The 25328-nt window shown below is 37.5% G+C and overlaps 1 protein-coding gene across 11 annotated transcripts; it reads left to right on the forward strand.

The window, feature by feature from the left end:
- Window positions 1-25245, forward strand: dmtn (dematin actin binding protein). 11 transcript variants are annotated; one of them, XM_051685732.1, is made up of 17 exons: window positions 4651-4771; window positions 5613-5662; window positions 6766-6979; window positions 7163-7620; window positions 9764-9824; window positions 10158-10220; window positions 10509-10664; window positions 11862-11906; window positions 12696-12828; window positions 13008-13052; window positions 13210-13353; window positions 15361-15470; window positions 19528-19633; window positions 19855-19884; window positions 20310-20374; window positions 21722-21770; window positions 21939-22313. In XM_051685732.1, exons 5-17 carry the CDS (start codon window positions 9816-9818, stop codon window positions 21962-21964), a joined length of 981 nt encoding a protein of 326 aa, XP_051541692.1. In that variant the 5' UTR covers window positions 4651-4771; window positions 5613-5662; window positions 6766-6979; window positions 7163-7620; window positions 9764-9815; the 3' UTR covers window positions 21965-22313. The 11 variants fall into 11 exon arrangements, with proteins under 11 accessions (XP_051541688.1, XP_051541687.1, XP_051541695.1 ...); XM_051685735.1 differs by lacking the exons at window positions 5613-5662; window positions 6766-6979; window positions 7163-7620; window positions 19855-19884; window positions 21939-22313 and adding exons at window positions 22887-22952; window positions 23662-23742; window positions 24171-25245 and having other exon boundaries at window positions 4650-4808; window positions 21722-21781; XM_051685733.1 differs by lacking the exons at window positions 6766-6979; window positions 7163-7620 and having other exon boundaries at window positions 5613-5658.
- The last annotated feature ends 83 nt before the right edge of the window (window positions 25246-25328 follow it).

Raw genomic sequence — 25328 nt, forward strand, 5'->3', positions numbered from 1 at the left:
ACTGTAAAAGATGCTTCAGACGCGCGTTTCCTCCACAATGGCCGCGTCCCAATCCCTCGACAGCGTTTTTTGGGCATCATCGACGCGTTTTAAATCAGGTGACTCGGAATTCCCTATAACGGGCAAAATGCCGCCTTGGTAGGCAGCAGACCGGGTTTTGAGACACGGCCAAATGTGACAAGAGCAAATGAACGCGTAAAACACGCGATGTTCTTGAGTGGACCTTTAAAATTCTGCATCGTGGGACGTGAAGGACCGAATAAACAGCTGTTTTAGCTTCAAAGAGGTGAGCTATTTCTCCATATGTCTGGCTGGGGATGCGTGGGATTAAGAAAATTGAGCGGTCTATAAATGATCAAATTGTTTCGATTTATTTATGGTTTAGGACTCTGGTTTTGTTTTGATATTGAGTGTTGAGAGTGACTTTTTGTTAACATTTGAAGTAATTTATCATAAGCGTTTATGCATCACACTAACGTACAGATGCAAACGATCGTAGGACGCAAACGCATCATCTGAAATGTCCTATATGCTCACAAGAGTCACTGGAAGGGAACTAGAAATGTTATTTCAATTTGAAAAATGTAAAACGACGATTTAAAAAGTCAAACAAGGAAACAAATTTGCCTGTGTCCTTTTGGTTAGGCCATGTACTGCAGTAACCTTCAACAACACTATGAATAATCTGCTCTATACAGGCCTGGCCTTTACATTAATTCTTTATGAACCGACCAGCCATGAAACTAACATTATTTACATTAGACTAAATTCAGCTACACTTTGATTTTAGATATGTATTCCTTTTACATTTCCAACATAGCGTTTTGCCCAGGGGCGTAGATTCCTATGGTTATCACAATCAGGATATACATGTATGCAGAATAAATGACGCTTCACCTTATCACTTTTAAGGAGCACGACTGACCCTGAACATGAACAGATTAGACACGCCCGTTTATCACTGGAAGAATGGAGAATAAAAGAAAACGTTTATGTGTATTTTCTTTAAAGGTTCGGTTTTCATCGTCGATTTATCTTTTGTTGAAAAAGGTTGTGCATATGAGCTGACGTCACTTCTGTAACAGCTGTGAAGTATTTTTTAATCTGTAGTTTTGACTGCACCTGCTAAGCAATTTGCATGGATACATTTTGATTGAATAAGACGTGATAAAATGTGCTCATCTAAAAGTTGCTGGTTCATGTTTTAAAGGGCAGTGAAACTGAACTAAGCCCAGACAAGCTTTTAAACAGACGTGGTCCCGTCCGGAACTGGACCACGGATCGTTTCTGATGAACGCTGATGCTGTTGCACGTGCTGCTGAGTGTTGTTAAACTCATCGATGAGTTTTGCATAGGGAGCGCTTGGATGTTATCAAAATCCGTCGGAGGGTCAGATAAATTAGAGTGTTGCTTCAAATCATCCATTGTATTATATTAAATAAAGAAATTACATCGTACCGGGAGACTCTGAGAAGTGGTGGTATACAAGAAAAACTGCCGATACTCTGCAGACTAAATTAAAGAAGTGCAGGTACTGTGTACCGGTGAGTACCCGCCCACTTCAAGCACTGAGTGTCATGAAATAACACCAAACGAAGAGTAAATAAATGAAGGAACAGACTTATTGCTGCCACGCGCAAGGCGCGCGCCCTCAACAGCTGCGTCATGTAATCAGTCATCATAAGGTGACTGATTAGATTAAATTACCAGTGTTTGACTAATACCGAAAGATCTGATTCATATTTGTGAGGACTAACGATCGACTGTGCACAAAATGAACAAATAAACAAGTTATTTGCTGTCATATTTCCTCTACTAAAACAACAGACACACACTCTGATTTGAGAGCATTGATGATGTTGTGACTCTCATCATCATATGTAAGGAGCACAATGTAAGATGCTGACTGTCTAGAGATCCAGAGATGCCTTAACTCCTGATGACATGTTTCCTGCTGGCATTGAACACCTGCTATTTCCACCTGTAGCTGAATATTGATGTGCATTATTTTATATTCTCCATGATAGTGAAGATCAGGCAACAAAACAGATGAAAATAGTTTGTAGTGATGGAGATTCATGAAACTAACATACAAGTATTTAACTGAACATCTGTTTGATATTTTAAATCCAAGTAGATGGCGAATTACCTCCTTTTTCTGCACTGTTTTATTAAGATCGGATTTGCATGGAAGATCAATGTCATAGCGAAGTAGCAGAACTTAATGGAAGTGATATGTCTGAATGTTGTTATTCAATGGGATCCATATGGAGCAAAGGGTGATTTGTTGTAGAAATTATACAGCAATAAAATATGGATCACTTTCCTCGACATTAACAACCTGCAGTTTGATCTAAAAGTCTGAGAGCACTAGTGAAATGATTTTACATTTTGCCAGTTTAATACAAATGTTTTAGTTACAAATAATATTTGTATTGAAAAATTAACATGAGTTTTATCATTTCTTAATATTTTGACTTTAATGACAGCATGTGCTCAAGCTGGCAAGTTTATATGAAATGATTATTCATGTTATCCCACCATAATTTAAGAATGTTTCCAAGAGCATCTTGTGTGATTTAAAGGGACAGTTCACCCAAATTAAAATTCCTTCATCATTCACCCTCATGCCATCCCAGATGTGTATGACTCTCTTTCTTCTGCAGAACACAAATTAAGATTTTTTAAAAGAATATCTCAGGTCCAAAAAGCACATAAAGGCAGTATAAAAGTAATCCATAAGACTCCAGTGGTTCTCAACCAGGGGGTCGGGACCCACTAGGGACCTCAGTACACTTCCAGCGGGACCTCAGATCTCTTAATATTTTCTAAAATAAGGTAGATTATTGTCATTTTTATATAATTATTATAATGAAACTTACTGGAAAATGCTAAAAATGTAATATTTTCCCTCAACATCTTGCTTTTTCTTTTTTTCTTCTTCTTTTTTTTTAAGAATATACAGTTTCTGCAAGCACAAATGTATCATTTATATATCTTATAATATAAATGTCTAATTGCCTACATGGGGGGCCTTGGAGTCAAAAAGGTTGAGAACCACTGGTTTAATCCATATCTTCAGAAGTGATATGATAGGTGTTGGTGAGAAACAGATCAATATTTAAGTCCTTTTTTTTTTTTTTACTAAAAATTCTCCTTCTGTCCAATAGGTGGTGATATGCACAAAGAATGTGAATCACCAAAAAGAAAAGAAGAATGTGAAGTAAAAGTGGAGATTTATAGTAAAAAAAAAAAAAGAACTTAAATATTGATCTGTTTCTCACCCACACCTATCATATCACTTCTGAAGATATGGATTTATCCACTGGAGTCTTATGGATTACTTTTATGCTGCCTTTATGTGCTTTTTGGAGCAACAAAGTCCTGGCTACCATTCACTTTCATTGAAAGGACCAATAGAGCTGAGATCAAATTTGTATTTGTGTTCTGCAGAAGAAAGAAAGTCATTCACATCTGGGATGGCATGAGTGTGAGTAAATGATGATTTTTCATTTTTGGGAGAACTATCCCTTTAATGGAAGCAAGGAATTCTGACCTCCTGTACAAAGTTAACATGGCCAATGTCACAACTTTTGATTTATTAATGACTTAGAAATAGTGCAGAATCTTAAATAGATTTATTCAAATATTCATTTAATGTCGTAAAGTTTCAAAATCCTCAACATTTCTGGTTGTTTCCAGGTTTAAATTAGATTTTGAATCTAAGATTTTATTTCTAAGGTTGTTTCATTTTTTGACCCCACTGTATATTCTTGACTTGGACAACTGTTTTTCCTTGTTGAACCTGGACTGATAGCGTAGTTTAGGATTAAGGCATGTTGCTAATGTTGTATCCACAGAATTGGCCCAATGTTGTATTCTATTTCATATAAAAAACTGTAAAATGGACTCTACTTTTTGTGTGGAAATCCATTATAATAGAGTTCTGATTAGATACTAGCTGGCTGACTGATATTTTGTCAATTCCTGCCATTCAGATTGCAGTGAAGTGCTTGACTATGAAAGGGAACTTGGAAGCATCACAGGTTTAATCAATGAGTCTAATCTGATTGAGCAAATCCGGCAGTCAGTCTCATCGTTGGTCTGATCTTCACAGTTAGACTCACGAGTTAAACTAAGCAAGACTCTGACAAGACAGTCTTAAGCGCTGTCAAACCGAAGACACGGTTTGCAGGTTTATGACCTGAATAGCCCTTCAGTCGGAATAAAACAAAGCTTGGAAACAAGAAAAATGGCTGCTCAGACCACGTGCACCACAGTCTGCTCAGAAGTGATGGGGTGGAGTTAGGAAGGGGTTGTTTATGGGCCATGATGTGCAGCATTGTTCTAACAAGAAAGAGATTTTCAAAAGGAGGGCTTCCTCGGGCTGTTAATGTCAAGATAGAAACACAAATAAGGCCATGTAGAAGCTCCCAAGCTCCTCACCCCATCTCATGTGCTCCCGATGGAACAGAAAGGCCTCACCGAGATAATGTATCCTGTATCCATCAACACTGCCTGGAGAATTCTCGTCAGACGGAGCGTTGCCCCGGTGACACAACCGACGGGTCTGATTGGGCGTTGGCTGCTCTTGCTCTGCTGAGATAAGTGCATTTCAGTTTGGGTGGAGAGAGAAGTGGGTGGGGTCTTATAGGCAATGTGCAGAAAGAGAGAGGGAGACGGCGAGGACTGAGGAGAACAGGACATAGATGAGAGGAAGTCTGGATTTCTCAGCATAGGATTTCCTCTTCATCACAGTGCAGGAGCTGAGGTGGAATCCTGTTGTGTATCCTGTCCAAGTAATTCTGGTAATTTTAAAGCTATCCCTTCCTTAAAATTCTGTTTTATTTGATTATTTTGTTTTAATTAGTTGAGATCTATGGGATCTTTATGCTGAGTTCTGTGCAGTTTATGACTGAAATATGGAAAATAATAAAGATAACTTCTCAGTTCAAGTGAAATCACTTTATTTATTTATTTATTTATTTAGGTTAAACCAAACCAAATGTTTATTTATATCTACTGTATGTTCACAATTAATTCAAATAATTTAAAATGGTCGAGTGTGAAGCTGTCTTTTGCTTGGACAATTTCAAGAGGATTTGTGATTTTAACTGTTGGAGAGTTACAATTGTATATTTGCGTGTTTTTGTATATTTCGTTTGAATATAATAGCAACCAGATTTGAATTTGAACATAGATATAAACAATGATTTGCTTTGGTTTAACTAAAATAAAGAAAAGTAAAACAAACAAACAAAAAAGTGATTTTAGTTTAACTTAAAAAGCCAAGTTTAAATTTTTGTACTGCATATTTGAGTCATAAACTGCATAGGACTAAATATCAAGATTGCATAGCTTTCATTTAATTAAAGAAAAGGACAGATTTCAAGGAAGGGAAAGCTTCATAGTTGGACACGTGTGTGTTTGTGATTACGTTAGAAGTTTTTTTTTTTTTTTGCTTCAATGAGTGTGTGAGCGTTTACATTCATATTTTCTCACTGCTTACTCATGCACGCTAAAACTCCCTCTTTGATAGGACATAAACGCATGCTCTTGATCTCATGAGTGCACTGCCTTGCTTCCTAATTAACAATCTCTCTTTTCTGTAGTGGCCGGTTAAGAAGCATTAAAACAGATCTGAAACTTTGCTTCTTAGTAGGTATGGTAATGGATGATATATTCTGTTTTCTTAGGAGTTTGATCAGTATGCTTTATAATAGTTTATTTTTTTATACTAATAGTAATGTAGATGCTGTTCATATGTTATAAGCATATAGATATTAAGTGGATAAGTGGATCTTAAAGACCTTATTGGAGTTTTGTGGATTTTAGTTCATGTCTATTAGCTTTGTGGCCATATACGTTGACTGAGCACTTTATTAGGAACACCTGTACACCTACTTATTCATGCGATTATCTAATCAGCCAATCATGTGGCAGCAGTGCAATGCATAAAATCATTAGCTGGACCACTATAAAAATAGCGTTTTTGAGTGTGATCTGAGCTAAAGAAGCAAAATTTATCATATGATTGTTATCAGATTTTATTGCTAATTTGAAATGACTTGTTTACTCATAATATTGACCAACAGTTTTGAGGTTTCGGTCTTTCCCCATTCAAGTAGATAGGAGTTATGCTGCATCCATAGAAAATAGAGTCCCACAGGCTGACTGTAGGTGTTTGATATGTCCCTCCTCAACTTCCTGTTTTATAGGAAATGTGTCAACATATACTCATCAAGCCATGTCTTGGGGTCTTTAAAATATTGTCCAAATCCCTTTTCCACAGATTTCTGTGTATCTGATCCTTAAAATCATTGGGTCATCATTTTGATGACATTGTCTTTGCCTTTTATTTTCCATACATTTTTGCCTATTTAGAAGTCTGTCATTGAAATAAGTACATAGTGTGGTTATTTTCAGTATCAAATTCCTGCTGGAACAGCAAATGGCTCCATTTCGAGGTTACCTGTGATGCAATACAATTTAATTCTCTGCAAACTACATCATATAAAAAGAGTCTGAATATTGGTAGTGGAAGTCTAAAGTGGTATCTATAGTGGTTACGGCCCTGGTTTTGACCATACAGTAAATAACTAGCAAGTTAGTAGTGATAGACCATGCTTGCAAATTGAAATATATGTTACCCATATGTTGAAGGACTAAATGTTCCCCCAAGCATGTGAATCACTGGTAAATCAAACTTTATCAGAGCATTATGCTCAGGGACCCCCTTTTAACCAGATTGAATATGAATTACAGACAGCTTGATGCAGATGGGTCCCTTCATCTCAGATGAGAAGCCATTTACATTGTGCTCAGGGTGATCAATCTTGTCAGTAAAGAGGTGCTGAGCTTCTTTAGCACACAAAGGTCTCGCAACATCCTTCATGCATGAGTGGACCCTGACCTGAGCTGATCAGTAACCATCCTAACCAGCAGGGACGTGGATGCCTCGTGCCTCGTACAAATTATAGTAATAACATTTGGATTTTACATGTCACAATGAAAATTCTTAATGATTTAAAATATGCTTAATTTTTTTTATTCCAAATTTAACTTCTTCTCTGTGGTGAAAAATGACCCAGAGATTTCTTCATAAGATTTTCCCATAACTGTTATGTGTAAAGATGATTTATTTTTTGTGTTTCTCCCACAGCAAAGCTGACACCTTACGTGTGAGAGTCATGAGTACTCAAAACAAACTAACAAAAAAAACACTAGCAACCCAGAGTGAACTTGCCCCGAATTGGGAGCAAAAAGCTGTTTTTGCTAATAGAGCTTCATTGTCTAAAAATTTTGACCTAAAGAAATGGATTTAAAATGCCTTGAGGCTCTTGTACTCTTCTCAGAGCTTGTTTCCTAGGCAAGTGAGAGTCATGTCACAAAATATTCAGGGTTGTTGGTTCCTTGAACTTATACGAAATTGAAATGACTGTGAAAGCTAATTAGCACAGTTAGTGAGTGCCAACCCAAAACCAACTGTCTTCCGTTCCCACTTTTGCTCATTCAAATGTTTTTGATGCTAGATAGAACCTAGTCAATTCAATGGACATTGTAGCGTAGCTCCTATCTGAGATTTCTACTGGACCGTAAAGCTGGTCAAGGTGAAACTGGGTGAGCAAGTTTGATGTCACTTCCCTTCCCCCACACTAACAGGATATCGCTGCATTCAATGAATTAGCGTCTCATTTTGGAAAGACATTAGTGCACTGATCCCTTTAGTGGAAATCAGACGACTCTCCTTCATGCCTATAGACCATATTCACAGTAGCGCTATCATGGATTTTTGATGTGAATGAAAAACTAAGCTATGAGGGATCGACATACAGTCTCTTCAATGACATGCACTGTATAAAGCTATCAAAAATCTCCTAATCACATCAAATTTTCTACAACTCATGTTGTTTGGAGTTTTTTGTCTACTGAAATTTCTTAGAAAGATATGTTTTCAATATTTCATCAGCGGAACGATCCAAAAACACGTTAAACATCTGTTCAGCCTATTGAAGAGACTGTACGTCTATCCCTCACAGCCTTGTTGTCATTCCCATCAAAAATCAAAGATGGCACTGCTGTATATAAGGTCTATTCATTCTGAAAGCAGCTGTTAAAGGGATAGTTGAACCCAAAATGAAAATTCTACTATCGTTTACTCGCCCTCATTTTGTTCCAAATATATATCTTATATATCTTCTGTTAAATATCTTCTTTTGTGTAGAAGAAAGTGATATGGGTTTTTAACAACATGAGCTTAAGTAAATGATGCCAGGATTTTTATTCTTGGATGAACTGTCCTTTTAAGGTATTATGTGGTATCCTTCTACCATAAAACAAAGGATATGATTTCTGAATACAACGTGATTGCAGTTACAGATGCAACATTTTGAATAACCTTGTTATCATAATATCCTCTGGTGAATGATGAAATGTGTCTGATATCAGTGGGTGTTTTGAACACCCTCAGTGGGAGGGAAATTAAATGGATTGGCTAAATTTCAGGACTGTTCTGGTGATACAGTCTGCTAATGTCAGATGGGGTGATGTGATGTTTTATGCCCAAACAGCAACATTCAGATGGAATTCAGATGAACTGCACTGAATTTTATCAAGCTGTTTTGGAAATAACAGACAATGTCATTTTAGCTTTAATCTTTGTAATATTGTGGTCCATAATATATTATATCAAAACTTGTAGCAGAGCATACTTCAATTACATCTTTACATTTTATATAGAAAATGTGTCCAAAACTAACCACCACAATGCTGGAATGTTGTGGGTGGTTGTTAGACTGTTGCAAAATTTATACTATGAATGTAAGTGTATGGGATTTTTTCACCTGTTTTTTGTTGTTGTTGTTGTTGTTGTTGTTGTGAAAATTAAAGGGATAGTTAACCCAAAAATGGAAAATCACTCATCATTTACTCACCCTCATGCCATCTCAGATATGTATCACTTTCTTTTTTCTGCTGAACACCAACAAAGACTTTCAAAAGAATATCTCAGCTCTGTAGGTCCATACAATGCAAATGAATGGTGGTGAATCCACAAGACTCCTGTGGTTAAATCCATGTCTTAGTGATATGATAGGTGTGGGTGAGAAACAGATCAATATTGAAGTCCTTTTTAACTATAAATTATCCTCCCTGCCAAGTAGGTGGCGATATGCAAATGCAAATCTCCAAAAACAAAAGAAAGTGAAAATGGAGATTGATAGTAAAAAAAAAAAGACCTAAATATCGATCTGTTTCTCACCCACACCTATCATATCACTTCTGAAGACATGGATTAAACCATTGGAGTCGTATGGATTAATTTGATGCTGCCTTTATGTGCTTTTTGGAGCTTCAAAGTTCTGGCCACCATTCACTTGCATTGTATAGACCTAAAATTTTATGCTACATTTTTTCGTTTGTGTTCACCATAAGAAAGAAAGTCATACACATCTGGAATGGCATGAGGGTGAGTAAATGATGAGAGAATTGTCATTTTTGGGTGGACTATCCCTTTAAGGCACATAACTTATCGGTTATGTCTACAGCACAAATGTGTGATACATGCTAAAGAGTAATACTTTGGTTTAGGGGTTTGAAAAAAAACCCTAACGTTAAGTATGAGCAATAGTAATAATGCTGCTTGCATCAGCATAGCATGTCTAAATACACAGGTAAACATTGAATTTCTGCTGCCTCTTAAGATCCATAAACTAATTTGCTTCCATTTTCAATTCACATTTGCCACTTTTATGCTTTATTGCAGAACTGTGTGACTGGAACAACAAAAGACAGGGGTTTTATAGTTTGCTCCAGTTATGCAGAAGGTAATATGTGGATGTTATGATGATTTACTAAATATGCTGTTTAATTTGATGGACATTTTTGATCATTAAATTTAGTTTTATGATATGTTTTACCTTTTTAAAGGCTGATCCACTGTATTTTATTTCTGTCCCTGTAAAACCATTAAAGTATGATCAGGTGTGCTGGGTTTTTTCACTTAGTAAGAAATGAAAGGGGGCATGGGAAAGTGACAGATATGTCATCAGTTTTATTGATAATGTTAGATATAGATCTTAGATTTCATTAACAACTTGTCATTAAATCAGAGCAGTTAAATTATGACCTGTGACCTCTGATTTGGCCTACTTCTGCAGGTAGGGACAGCCCCATCCTCCCGTGGTCCTAGTGCACCTGGCTCGCCGGCCACCTCTATTGTGGTAAGTCATTTAGTTTTATAACATCAGATTTGTGCACAATAAATCATGATTTTAGCTAAATTTGGCAAAGCTTAGTCAATTAGTCCTGTGACTTCTAATTATGGTATGATTCTGGCCTGAAAGGTCAAAAGCTTTCGGTTTCAAAGATAACTAATTCCATTCTGTTATCTAGCATAAAGCACCTGCTCAATATCCCAGTTCCAAGGAACCCCACAAGGCATTTCAGAGAACAACTATTTCTTTCTCTACAATTCGAGCTGTTTTTACACTCTCTCTTTTTCCCCAAAGGCAAGAATGGACAATCAGGTTATTGGATATAAGGACTTGGCAGCCATCCCCAAAGACAAAGCCATACTTGAGGTGGAACGGCCAGATCTGATGGTGTACGAGCCACATTTCAATATCTCGGCCCTGGATCGGATAGGTCTCTCCAAAAGTAGAGAGGTTAGCAAAGCAAAGAGAATAAGGGGTGAATTCACTAAGAATGTATTGCGCCCATAAATCCCTAATAATCCCCATCTGTAAATTGGCTCTATAACTCTACTCTCTCCTCACCACCATTAGCTGGTGTGTGGTGAGCGTACTGGCACACTATGGCTGCCGTCACAACATCCAGGAGGATGCTGCACTCTAGTGGAGGTCGAGGAGAGTCCCCTGTTCACTGTGTAAAGCACTTTGAGTGTAGTGTCCGAAAAAGCACTGTATAAATGCAACATTCAATAGCATTGTTTATTTGCACATGCTGTCTGCATTGTTTTAGCCCGTTTCACTAATGGTAATCTGCAAATAAAGTAATGGTGCAAACACATTGGAAAAAATGTGTGACAAATGCAATTTGCACAGCGCAATTATCCAACATAGGGGTTGTTTGTGAGTTCTACTGTAGGTGATGGCGAATGAAGCAGACTATCGGGATCTGGCATGCTTCACTGGGAATGTACTGCATTACTCCACTGCAATCCAGACATCTGAAGTGCGCTTGACTACACCGCATGTCTTGTTATAATGCTCGTCTCCATCATTTAATCATCATTTGATGAATTACTGCTGCCATTATGTACAGAAATTAATGCACGGCATTAATTGCGGCAGGCAAATAGCACTGAATTTTGTGAATAAGGCATAGTCTAAGAAACCTTATTTATGTAGAAAGGAGGCATGTTTGTGCTTAAAAGAATGACAACAACTTAAATACAGTGGAGTGCTATTTCTGCGCATTTCGCGGCTGGTTAAACAGAATGTTATGTGGTTGGTGAATAAGACGCAAGTTTTTGCACTGAAATACCGTGCGCCAAACTGCCTCAACTGTTTAGTGAATTTGCCCCCGTGTCTCTTTTTAGATCAACCCTTTGTTTCATTGTTCCATCGGGATGCATTTGAAAAGGTTTATTGCACATTTTACAACAGCTCTTGTAGAGTAAAATCAATATATGCTTTCTGGAGAACCGGAAGCTAGATTTAATAGTGATAGTAGCTTTTAACTATAATACATTGTTATTAGTCAAACTGTGTTAATGCATGTTAAATTATTTGTTGTGTGGATGTTTGTGTGTCTGATATACAGTATTGAGCCATTTGAATGTCAGGGCTTGAAGACAATGCATGTATGTGTGTGTTCTGTTTTCTCTCCGTCTCCTCCAGAGATCAATGTCACCTCATTCCATCTCGCCCCCTCCTTCTCCTGAGGTGAGACATCAAGCCTTTCAATCAGGATAGTCACTGGTCACTAGCTTTAACTACCACATTAATCTTCCTGAAAAATTAAAGTGATGGTTCACCCCAAAATGAAAATTCTGGCATACACTCATGTTGTTCGAAACCCGTTTGACTTTCTTTCTTCTGTGGAACACAAAAAGGAGTGTTTGGCAGGATGTTAGTTTCAGTCACCATTCAATCTCAGTGCATCTTTTTTTCACACATGTGTTCCACAGAAGAGAGAAAGCTATTAAGGTTTGGAACAACATGAGGGTGAATAAATGATTACAGAATTTTCATTTTGGGGTAAAAAAAATAATGTTTTTTTGTTAATGTGTTTTATTGATCCACTCAATCAATGAAGGACTATTACAGAATGATTTTCACTGAAATGATGATGGCATTTAATTGGAATCAATGGGAATGAGATGGGAATTTAGAAGATAAAATATGATATTCTTGAACATTTTGAGTTCATAGTAATATTTTAGTTATAGAACCTACCTATTACTTGGTAGCTTAGCAATGAAGAATGGCATAAAACTAGCTGCTGTTAGCATGATTTACAATCAGGCACAGGTTTGCGGTTTCATTTTATTGATGCAGGCAGTGAAATATGATGGTCTGGCTTTCGTTAGCATGAGTTGTGCCTATGTTGTCAGATTTTGCACTTTGGATCAAAGCACAAAAAAGGTTACGCTAGCATAAGAATAATCATTTCATTTTGAACATTATGGAATAATAGAAGGCATTATGTTTGCAAATTTCATGTTTCTTTAGATTTTTGCCTCAAAAGAGGCAAAGGAGTGGTCCGAGCAGGGGTCTCCCGGAGGATCCAACATGGGCTCCACAGTGCAGCTTCGCAAGGTCAGCCTCGCATCCAAGGGCCCCTTGCAGCACTTTCATAGACCAGGTCGGACAATTCATGAAAGTTCTTCTTTTAGCCAAATAATATATACAGTGTATATATATATATATATTTTTTACATAACCATTGAAAAATGTCTATATCTTACTGTAACTGCACAACTATTGCATTACAACTGTACATCTATTGCACCATTATATGTTTTTTATGTAATTTTATTTCAGACAGTGGCACAAACATGTATATGAAGCCTCCAATTTACAAACACGGTATTTGTTCTTTATTATTTTTTTTTTTTTTTAAGTATACTGAGGTCTTTGTCAAGGGACAGTTTAACGACATATAGAATAGATTTTCAAATATACTGACTGGTAACATTGTGCTGGTAATTTTTTGTTTTGTTTTGTTTCTTCTCCCTCTCTTCAGACAGAGAAACTGGAACATCCAATTATAAACAGGATAATATCATTGAGTCCTCCAAGTTCCCAGCAGCCCAGCCACCTGATCCCAACCAGCCTTCAAAGATAGAGACAGAGTACTGGCCCTGTCCACCCTCTCTTGCTACTATGGGTAAATGCACACCCACTTTCATTGGTCCAAGTTCACATCTCTCAGTCTCACATACTGTGTCCTAACCAGGCTCATCTCTTCCATGTTACTCTGAGTTTTGTAAGCGAAAGACTCTGCAGATTTTGTGCTGGGTAGCCCCGTCCACAGTGAAATCTCATTGGTCCAAAATTCTGCTCATGAAATCAAAATTGGAGTTGTTTGGCTTTTATTCCATGTCTATTAGCTTTAAAACCATCTATGTGCTAGCGTTCTCTTGAAAATTTACAAAATGAAAGGCCTTTTCATTCCGGATGGACCAAAATACTGATGGCAACATCTCCAGCTCAGGGGTGTATGCAGGTGCGTATCACCTCACCAGCTAAGTTTTGCTGGTGAAAACCTTGGTGTCATGGTCCTTTCACTCTGTTAGCCTGGGTTTTGGTTTGACAGGACCGTGGCATCATCATCCCATGTCTGTTTGTGTTTCGTTGTCTGTCTTGTTGACAGGTTGTATTCCCTGCCGTGCGCTCTTCGGTCCGACTTGTTTCAAGTCAGGAGCATGGTGTCTGGATCCTGACTCCCTGTCTGGTTCGGTTTCGGTCTGTGTCGGGATCTGGACACTCGTGCTCCATGTCTGTCTGTTATTGACGTGGGTGCATCGCGATGTGCGCTCAGGCTTCGTTTAGTGTGAGAATGCATGGCATTGCTTTGTTTAGCGTTGTTACGCATTCTCTCGTCTTGTTTGTCGGTTGGCATGGGCGTATATTGCCTCATTGTCTTGGCGATGTGTGCTCATGCCATTCGGGCGTTTTGTTGTCTTGTAAGAGCATGTGGCTTTGTTTTGTTTCTATATCGCCGCGTGTCTCTCTGTTTTATGTCATACACCGCCTCCTTGTTTGTCCATTATTAGTTTATTAGTCACACCTGCCCTGTCTTGTTAACCTGTTGATTTCTCTCCCTATTTTAGCCTCCTTGTGTGTGCTGTCCAGTGGCAGTTCGTCTTGTGTGTATTCCAGTCGGTCCTGTTCGTTGGTCTTGTTAATCAGTCTTGTTTCCAGTCTTGTGTTTTCAGTCTTCCCTGTCGGTCCTGTTTCCCCCACTTAGTTCTTGTTCCGGTCCGGTCGGTCCTGTTTCCCTCTGCCCTAGCCTGGATTACCCTTTTTCCCCTTTGGGGTAGTTTATGTTTGTTTTTCCCCCTTGTGGGAGCTTTATGTTGTTTTTTTATTTTTTTTAATCCCTTTTTCTCCCAATTTGGAATGCCCAATTCCCACTACTTAGTAGGTCCTCTTGGTGGCACGGTTACTCATCTCAATCCAGGTGGCGGATGTCAAGTCTCAGTTGCCTCCGCTTCTGAGACCGTCAATCCGCGCATCTTATCACGTGGCTTGTTGTGCATGACACCACGGAGACTATGCATGTGGAGGCTCAAGCTACTCTCCGCAATCCACACACAACTTACCACATGCCCCATTGAGAGCGAGAACCACTAATCACGACGATGAGGAGGTTACTCCATGTGACTCTACCCTCCCTAGCAACCGGGCCAATTTGGTTGCTTAGCAGACCTGGCTGGAGTCCCTCAGCACACCCTGGATTCGAACTCGCGACTCCAGGGTTGGGAGTCAGCGTCAATACTCGTTGAGTTCCCCAGTTTTTTTGTTTTTTAATAAATAAATCCCCTTATTTAACTCTGCGTTTGGGTCCTGCCTCTGCATTTCGTGACACTTGGCTATTCTGGTTCGCTAGCTAGACCAGCACCAAACCAGTACTAAACAGTTAGTCCTAACCCTAACCTAGCCCTAACAGCATGGCTTGTCTACACAGGTCTTAAATTGTTATGGTGAAGGAATCGTGTCAAGGAAGTAATCAATAGCTGGTCTTAAGCTGTTATGGTGAAGAAGTCATGTTATAATGGAAAAACTGAATGTCATATATTTCATTAGTACATGTCCTTCTTATAAGGATGTAAGGAAGATGCTTTTTTGTTTTGTTTTTGTTTTTTGTAAAACCTGTCAATACCTCTTTTAGAGATAGAGTGGAGGAGGAAGGCAGTTGAGGAGGGGAAACCAATCGAGGACGATGAGTTTGAGGACCTTACTGAAGATGCAAAGAGACTGCAAGATCAGGAACTTCAGAAGGTTAGAGCGAAAAGTCTTGACATGCTGGCTATGATGTTACGAAATGGTGAAGCTCATGAATTAATTAGGTTATGCATAGATAATTTCAAATAAGCTTTTGCTGTTTTGCTAAATAGTCATTCTTGCTGACCAGTTCAAGTGCTCAAATAAATATTTCACATGATAAACATTGCCACTGTCACTTATCGTCACTGGACAGCCCTGGCACATGCCGTGGGCTTTGAGACTGGGCAAGCATCAAAGATTTTGAATACACTTTATTAAATTCTGTGCCCAAAACACATTATATGAGATTGTAATATCAAGGAAATGTTATAGACGTAAATTGTTGCCTTAGAACCCACCAGCCAATGGAAACAATTGTCACAGTGGTGAACTTCAGGACAGTAATATTGCTCATATCACACAAATTAAAGATTGTCATATGTTGAGCCGAGCATGTTTATGTCCATTAAATCATACAATGAACCATAATGCCAGAAGAGCTTGTTTTGACAGACAACAAAAAGAAAAAGAAAAGATTGCAAGTTACTAGTTTCACTACGTCACTCTTCCCACAGTTCAGAAACACTGGAATAGACAACAGCAATTAACTAATCTGACCACCAAAGACAACAATCTTAACCTGAATGCACAAGGTAAATGTAACATAAACATGGCAGTCATCCCTTAATATATTTTTTTAAACAGTCACTGTGCCATAACGTTAGAACTATAAAACAGACAGAGCATAACACAAGGACATGATTGCCAGATCACCACTGACTCTGGATCAGTCGCTCCGCGCAACATTCTACATCGATTGTGTATGCAGAGAAAATGTCTTAGTTTCTAAAGTTTCTAATTTTTTTTTATTTTTTTTTATAATAAACAAGTAGTTTGATTCATGAAGTTCAAACTGCATGAATCAACAAAACATTTTTATGACATTTTGGTAGCATTAAAAACGATTCCATTCAAGTTCAAGTATCAACATGCGCCTTTGAAGTTGTGGGTCTGTACGCACCGTGGATCAACTCAAAACAAGCATGCACTGAGAGGACTTAAGTGAAAAATATTCATTTATTCATCAGACTTATTCCTTGAACATGTTAGGCTGGCATTCCCCACTGAATTTTATCCTGACTTCAGTTGACTCTGACATTGTCGATGGGCACAGCACATGATGACATATGATGCAGGTTCAAGTGTTGGACTTTGCTGTTTTAGGTAAGACAGTGGTTATTTTCATTATCCATATTGGCTGCCATGTTGATGAAAAAACAAATCATGCATATTCATGTTATTGATTCTTTATTATAAAGATGGGGTGAAGACCTACTTTCTAAATATCTGTTTGTTTACTATGTTGTTTTGACATGAGTGTTGTACAGTAGCTAGCATGACCTGTAATGTCTCCTGTATGCAATGCATGGCTTATTTGTATGGAATGCATAGCAGAAGAAAAAGGGGCTGTGAGAAAAAAGTAACGCAATAGTAACGTAACGTTTTACTTTCCATAAATATGTACTTTTTAATTAAATTACTTTTTTTGGGAGTAACGCAATATTCTAATGAGTTACTTTTAAAAGTAACGTTACACAACACTGTCAATAACACAGATTTTTAATAAACATATTAACTTACCTTTACTGGAACACAAAATCCATGCGTCTCTCCTTGCGAATGAACATCTCCGTTACTTTGTTGTAAAAGCAGCCCGCTTGTTAAAGTCTCGATAGATAGTTTTTAATTGAAATTAATTAGGTTGTCGATGCTTACACTTTATCCATTTTAGCGCTTAATAACGCATTAGTTACGTGAACTTGAACGTGTTGATGCAAAACAAAAATCTAGCCAGATAGCGTGACTGAAGGAAGAAGCTTCTAATTGGCTTACTCGTTTAGGTAAGTATGCTTACCTTGGTCATTTGTAGAAGCAGGCGTGATTCAGTTTGAATGAATGTATAATATTGAATGACAGGGCGGTATACAATGCTTTGAATCTAAGTCGGAGAAAGCATAATAAAAAGTGCTTATACCTGAGGGTGGCGCCAAAGCGAATAAATGAATAAATGTCTGTGCTGCTCAGCTGAGATGAATGATAACGAATTTGAACGAAAACAGTAGTTTATATTAACAATTGTATTTCAATATTTCATAGTGTCAGTTTTCTTTTCACTCTTACCCTGCTTATATGGACGGCACATTCCTGGGACAGCCACATCGAGCACCCATCATATTAAAAAACTAATTCCAGTGCCGGATCACCACTCATTATAACACACCAGACACTCAAGACATTTGAGTAGTGGAGATGTTTTCTCTATATTAGACACATCCCTGCTATTTCAAAACGTTGTGGGAACAGAATTGGCCATGGCAAAAAGTGAATGGCGCCTATTCACGTCAATACATCTTGTTAAGATTCATATCCTTCACCAGTGTTGGGTAACATTACATTTAAAAGTAACTCATTAGAATATCGCGTTACTCCTTAAAAAATTTACTTAATTAATGAAAAAGTTAATTTTTATGGAAAGTAAAGGGTTATGTTACTTTTGCATTATTTTTGCGTTACTTTATTCTAACAGCCACTTTCTCTTCTGCTATGCATTCTATACAGTTAAGCCATGCATTGCATACAAGAGACATTACAGGTCATGCTAGCTACTGTACAACACTCATGTCAAAACAACATAGTAAACAAACTATTTAGAAAGTAGGTCTTCACATCATATTTATAATAAAGAATCAATAACATGAATATGCATGATTTGTTTTTCCATCAACATGGAGGCCAATACAAAACTGTCTTACCTAAAGCAGCAAAGTCCAACACTTGAACCTGCATCATATGTCTTCATGTGCTGTGCCCATCGACAATGCCAGAGTCAACTGAAGTCCTGAAGTCAAGATAACATTCAGTGGGGAATGCCAGCCTAACATGTTCATGGAATATGTCTGATAATAAAATAATATTTTTCACTTGTCATCTCGGTGCACGCTTATTTTGAGTTGATCCACAGTGCATACAGACGTCACAACTTAAAGAGGCATGTTGATACAACTTGAATGGAATCGTTTTTAATGCTACCAAAATGTCATAAAAACGGTTTGTTTCATGAATCAAACTACGTGTTTATTATATAAAAAAATGTAGAATCTTTTTAGAAACGAAGACATTTTCTCTGCATACACAATCGATGTAGAATATTACACAGAGCGACCGATCCAGAATCTTTTCTCATCTCATTCTTTCTGTTACGGGGAGCTGTAACACGGAGCAGTTCGGTGGCATAAGTTAGTGAACTGAGTGAGTATTTCACCCTGTGTATCATGTCATGTCCAGTGGAAGACTAGTCTTATAATCCTCCTGCCTAAATGCGTTTACCGATATTATTATTATTTTTTTTTTTTAATGCAGTGTGTTTTAACACATGAATCAATCGTGTTTCACTCAACCGAATGTTGACCACATATCACGCTAAAACACGAAATGTGCATGTGGGTTAGAGAGTTGATTATCTGTATCTAAAAGGTGATTGGCTGTTTTACCTGCAAGGCGGGACTTCCTTTCTACATCCATTGGCGTTCCAATTTCTCCCATTCATTTAAATAGAAGTGACTCATCTCTCTCTGCTAAATAGTCTCTGGCCTCACACTCTATAGAACTACAATGCCAATCATGCACTACGTCTACTCCCCGAAGTTTGCACACTTTTACTCCGGATTTCTCGCAATACAGGGACAGTAGAGGTGTACAAAAGCAACGCGTTACTTTATTTAAAAAGTAACTCCAATATTATGGTCTAACATATTGCGTTACTTTACTCGTTACTCGAAAAAGAAATCTGATTACGTAACATGCGTTACTTTTATCGTGTTACCCCCAACACTGTCATTCACCGTCTTGAGTCTGTCTAGACTAAAGCAGGACTGGGAATAATTTCTCTACAGCTTGATGATTAAGTATTTTGTTTTGGGGCCATTAAATTGATTGCTTGAAGGATATGCACGCACATGAGGCCAGGGCTTAATGCAGTTCTCTAATCATGACTGGCCTGTTTGTTTTTCAGATACAGTCTAACTTGGGCAAATTGATCCTGAAGGAGGAAATAGAGAAATCAGTGCTCATCCGTAGAAAAACACGTTCCCTGCCAGATGGGACAAACATAAACTTGGGTATGTGATGTGTTCAAAGCTGCGTGCAAATTGTGTTTGAATTATTTAATTTACAAACAGTCTGTTGTAGAAAACCTAATGCACTACAGATTGAAAGGGATAGTTCACCCCCCTAATTATTCCATTCACTTTTATTGTATGGAAAAAGTGGCAATGAAAGTGAACTGTGACAGAGACTAACATACTGCTTTACATCTCCTTTTGTTTTCTATGGAATATAGAAAGTTATATGGGTTTGGAACAATATGAGGGTGAGTAAATGATGACAAAAGTTTCATTTTTGGGTGAACCATCTCTTTAATATATGTAACCATAACCATCTTGATATAGTATATCCATATATTAAAAGTCAATATTACTTTTTAAATGAAACATTGTATTACCTTAAAGATTCAACAGTAAGTGTGGGGTTGTGTCCTATTTTATGGGTGTACTGTATGTCCATGTGCATCCATATAATGTTTGTATGCAATCAGGAAATGCACTGCATTCTGCTGATCTTTAAGAGTACATAATGCACGAAGAGTATATAATGCACGTTGCCACAACCCGCAGGTCACAGAGGACACCCAGTGTTCAAATGATGAATTGCCTATATCATCCCTGTCCAGTTTGAATGGATAGCTCAATCTCAAAATGACCACTGCTCTAAAAGTTCTTTCATATTTCATTGCAGGATCATCAGCCAGTGCACACAAATCCGCCTCTTTACCTCCTTGCAGTCGAACAGGCCTCACTAGGGTAGGAGAGATAGTTTCTTTTTTAATTCATATTTAAAGAGGTCATCTTATAATTTGTACAATTGTTTTGTTATTATTAGTGCTGTCAGTCAATTAAAAATTTTAATTGCAATTAATCGCATACGTTTTGTAGTTAATCGCGATTAATCGCAGATTTTGAAAGTGTTGAAATTTGACTCTATATACTTATTTTCCTGTCAAAATGCATTTATTTCCTTCTTAGGAAAAAAGAAACAAAGCATTTCCAAACAAAGCCTTCCACATAATAAAGATAGAAATGCACTGAAATAGCACCAACATTAAACTTTTTCCAAAGTCTAATTGGAAGTTTGACTAATTGAAAGAACTACTGTAGTCTCCCCATAGGTTGCATATTCATCGCTCTTAAACTCTCATCCATTTTGAGCTGTGTGCAGTCTGTAAGTGTGGTTTGTTGCCTCTACAGCTGCATGTCTGTACAGCTAGATTTGTGCTTACTGCCCCCTGCTGAAAACATAAATGTGGTACTTCAAGCTTGAATTGCTTCGATGGTTAAAATGTTCCTTATTACAGTCTGAGGGCATGATTATGTGATAAAAAATGTTTAGCACATATTTTTTTTATAGGTTTTAATTAATCGCACTAAATTAACACATTAAATCCTTGTAATTATATGTTGTTTTTTTATTCTTTTATGTTTTCCCAATCAAAGTTTCTTGTGCCAAAATGTATTTTTAAACTCTTTTAAATGACTTTCTTTCTAACATAGAACACAAAAGCATAATGTTAGGCAGAATGTTTTTATGCATATGCTAGCCTCACACACACGCACTCGACATGCACATCCACTGTTGTTGTGTCCACCCTCGTCTCCTGTTGTTCACCAGCGTTTACGTCATCTTTTTGCAGTTCTTCATGAACGCCATAGCCCAACCGGGCACAACGGTAGGTGTTGCCACCTTGTGGACCAACTAATTAGTGCAAACAATTCCAGGCGCATGAACAGAGTATGAGTTCAGAGGACACACGGTTAGAAAGATCTGGCTGCACACGCACAGTGCTCGATCACTCTGCTGATGACAAAATTAACGTCATGCGCCCTGTACGCATACGCTAGCATACACGTTAAAATACAAGTATACTTTGGGCTTTAGCCTCCGTCACCATTCACTTTCATTGAATAGTAAAAGATGCAATAATAGTGAATGTTGACTAAGACTAACATTCTCTTCTTTTGTGTTCCATGGATGAAAAAAAGTAATATGGGTTTGAAACAATATGAAGGTGAGTAAATGATGACAGATCTTTGGCTCGAACTATCCCTTTAATGATCTCTAATGAGTGTAATTCTTTTTCCTGATTCATGTAGCTGCAATCAGCAGACTTTACCTCCACAGACAACAGAAAAGCAAAAACAGGTAATGTTTTAGTTTGCACGAGCAGGCAAAACGTAAAAAACACAGTCTGTCCACATACTGTATACAGATATTTCCACATATTATAAATAGCCTATTTCTTTCAGAATATTTCCAAAATTATTTAATACTTTTAACACATTATTATCTTTTTGTTTGTACTTTCCATAGGTGTACAGGTAAGATGGTTTTGTTAATTCAATTTAATACGCATGATTATGGCATTTTAGAATATGCTGACAGCTAGTCAATTAATGGACTCTTACATGGAAACCATATTCTTTCCTGTTTGCCTCTTCCTGCTACTAATGTATCTTTGCACTGAATGGCAGACATTAGCATACACACCTTTAAAGGAATAGTTCGCCCAAAAATGAAAATTCTGTCATCATTTACTCACTTTCATGCCATCCCAGATGTGTATTAATTTTTTTCTTCTGCTGAGCACAAACAAAGATTTTTAGAAGAATATCTCAGCTCTGTAGGTCCTTTCAATGCAAGTGCATGGTTGACAGAACTTTGAAGGTCCAAAAATCACAAGCAGCATAAAAGTAATCAATATGACTCCAGTGATTTAATATATGTCTTCTGAAGTGATGCAATCACTTTGGGTGAGAAACAGATCAATATTTAAATCCTTTTTTACTATAAATCTCCACTTTCACTTTTATTTTCAGAATGTGAAAGTGAAGAGTTATAGTAAACAAGGACTTAAATAATGATCTGTTTATATTGCTTCTGAAGACATTAAACTACTGGAGTCGTATGGATTACTTTTAAGCTGCCATTATGTGATTTTTGGAGCCTGAAAAGTCTGGTCACCATTCACTTGAATTGTATGGACCTACAGAGCTGAAATGTTCTTCTAGTTTGTGTTCTGCAGAAGAAAGTTATACACATCTGGGATAGCATGAGGGTGAGTAAATGATGAAAGAAATTTCATTTTTTGTGTGAACTATCCTTTTAACCATGGCTTTTGACTCATGCGATCTCATACTGTAAGCATGCTTATTAATAATGAGTCAAATGACTTTCATTACTGTGGATGTAGCGAGGCCCACATCTTTAAATTTGCGGTCTCATTTTGGTCTCCTTTGTCCTGGGGGTCATTTGGATTAGAATGGCGATTCACAGAATGCGAGAATGGACAGAGGAAACTCTCTTCCTAGTATTCTGGAACAGAAGGTGAGGCAGACATAATAACTTGAATCTAAGGCCAGAAACAAGTTTTACGCAAGTATGCGTACGCAGTATGCGTGTGGTCCAGATGGACATGCTTAACTTGTGTTCTTGCATTACTGCGGTGGTAACAAACCTCAGTAATCAAAGGGGCGAAAGAGTTACCTTTAAAAGTCTGTGCCATTAAACCGGATGTGCTATTATTCATGCAAGTTACTTTAAATATATTTAACATACTTGCTCAGCAATATTCTCTTCAAACTGTTGCTCCATCATGACAGTAGTAAAACTCACCATAGGAGCGGACTGTTCACACTAATGTCCGCTATAGCGGCCCTTGTGGCAACGTTAAGCTTGTGTAGCTAGAAGTGTCTGCGTTCACATACTAGCGCAGAGTATGTTTTGGCCTTAACACACAATAAGAACACCTCCAATGTTTTCATGCCATTTTTCTCTTTTCTAACGCAATGCCATATGTTCACTCACATTTCATGTTGCTTTTAAGCCTTGCGTCCATTGAATGTAGAATTCAATAAGGTTGTATCACTGTAGTTAATATCGAACTGAAAACTTTGGAGGTTGAGCATGTAGTACGCATTCTCTCTTGAGCAAGCCATTGGTGTGTGAGATGGACAGTTTTCTGTGTCTAGTGAAACAAAAAGGACAAGTACTGTGTATAATGTTCACAAAACTTCATGAATTTCCCTCCCTTTAGATATATCCATATGAAATGCTGGTTGTGACCCACAGAGGGCGCAGTAAACTTCCACCAGGTGTTGACAGGACCAGATTAGAGGTAAATCACAAAAAAGCAAAATAAAAATATATATGTATCCTTAAGCGCACCTGTTCACTTTGATTAATAAAAATGCATACGATTCATTTTGATTGGCATTTCAAGTCAGTTTGAAATTAAGAGTACAGCAACTTTTTCCGAAAGCACAAACCTGATTGAAATCATTCTGTAGTGTGTTCATTTTAAATGTGAAATTATTACATTTAGAATCATTTTAGAAAACGGGTTTTAAAATGACGATTTATAGCTGGCTAAATAAATGTTGTATACTGTATAGGTTTTTGTAATGGAAATCTTATATCATCTTGGGGAATACAATAAACAGGACAATTTGATGTAATCACGTGGTTGGGTGGGGGACGTGTCATCCCTGACTGTACATATAAACTGATTGATTGTTTTTATTTTGTTTGTCTCCCCATTTAAAGAGACATTTGTCTCAAGAAGAGTTCCAGAGCTTATTTGGAATGTCTATCGCAGAATTTGATCGTCTGTCACTATGGAAACGGAATGACCTGAAGAAAAAAGTGTCCCTTTTCTGACATTTGGACTTGGACACTCAAACTCTCTCCCTCCTGAGAGACCAATAAAATCCACTCTAATATAAAACGGATGCTATGCAGATATTTCAAGATAAGCAAACAAGATGACTCCACATAACCAGATGTTATTTCAATCACATATACAGCAGTCTGTGTCCGTCTACGGTGTACATATTAAAGACAAGACAAGCTCCATATCTGTTAAGCAGATTATAAGTGATGGAATACTAATTTCACAAACTTCTCCAGCCCCCTTGTTTACGCCTTATGTCCCTTTCAATTCTCAAAGTGCCCAGAGAAATTTATAATATAGGCCTATATATTTACACAAAGTTTTATTCGTAGACCATCAATTTTTTTATTGTACTCACTGATATTAAACTTACAACGTGATCTGACTTAATTTATTGTATTCCAAACATGTTTGGCGCTGTACATACTTCATGTTTTATTTATTGTTAGTGTTGATATGTAAAAGTGCAGTTTCAACAATCACTAGATCAACATTTCTGACACCTATCAAAAAATTGGTCTTTCTTGATCATTCATTAAAAAAAAATGCATGAAGCCTGAGTCTATATAATTTATTCAGTTTGACCATTAAAAGACACTACGATCTATGACTCCTTTTCGTGCAAATAAAGCTACTACAGTGTTTATTGTGGAAATAGCTAAGCTCAAGCTTTTGGTCTTCACATTTACTTGGGTTTGGAAGCTTGGTTTGGTCAGTTGTCTATCCATTGCTACTTTAACGATAGAATTTACATCCACTGTCAGGTTTGTTACTGCCTTCAGTAGTTGCATTGCAGTGTCCTGTAATACTGCTTAAGTGTTATCAAATCACGCACTGCACGCTTACAATGGAGAATGTCTAACAATTACGTGTCTGTTCATAGTCATTTGTCTTGTCACCAATTTTCTGTAGCAGCATTGTGCAATGTTCACACAATAAAAGCTTCATATGAGACTTTTTGTCATATTGTTTGTGTCATAGGGAAACAAAAACATACTATCCATGTATGTTTCATGTGTTTCCACATACAG

The sequence above is a fragment of the Myxocyprinus asiaticus genome, chromosome 43 (assembly GCF_019703515.2).
Source record: "Myxocyprinus asiaticus isolate MX2 ecotype Aquarium Trade chromosome 43, UBuf_Myxa_2, whole genome shotgun sequence".
Taxonomy (NCBI): Eukaryota; Metazoa; Chordata; class Actinopteri; order Cypriniformes; family Catostomidae; genus Myxocyprinus; species Myxocyprinus asiaticus.

Coding starts and splice junctions, on each gene's coding strand:
- dmtn (XM_051685735.1), top strand. Junction 12,829..13,007: donor GCAGCACTTTCATAGACCAG/GTCGGACAATTC, acceptor ATTTTATTTCAG/ACAGTGGCACAAACATGTAT. Junction 13,053..13,209: donor GCCTCCAATTTACAAACACG/GTATTTGTTCTT, acceptor CCCTCTCTTCAG/ACAGAGAAACTGGAACATCC.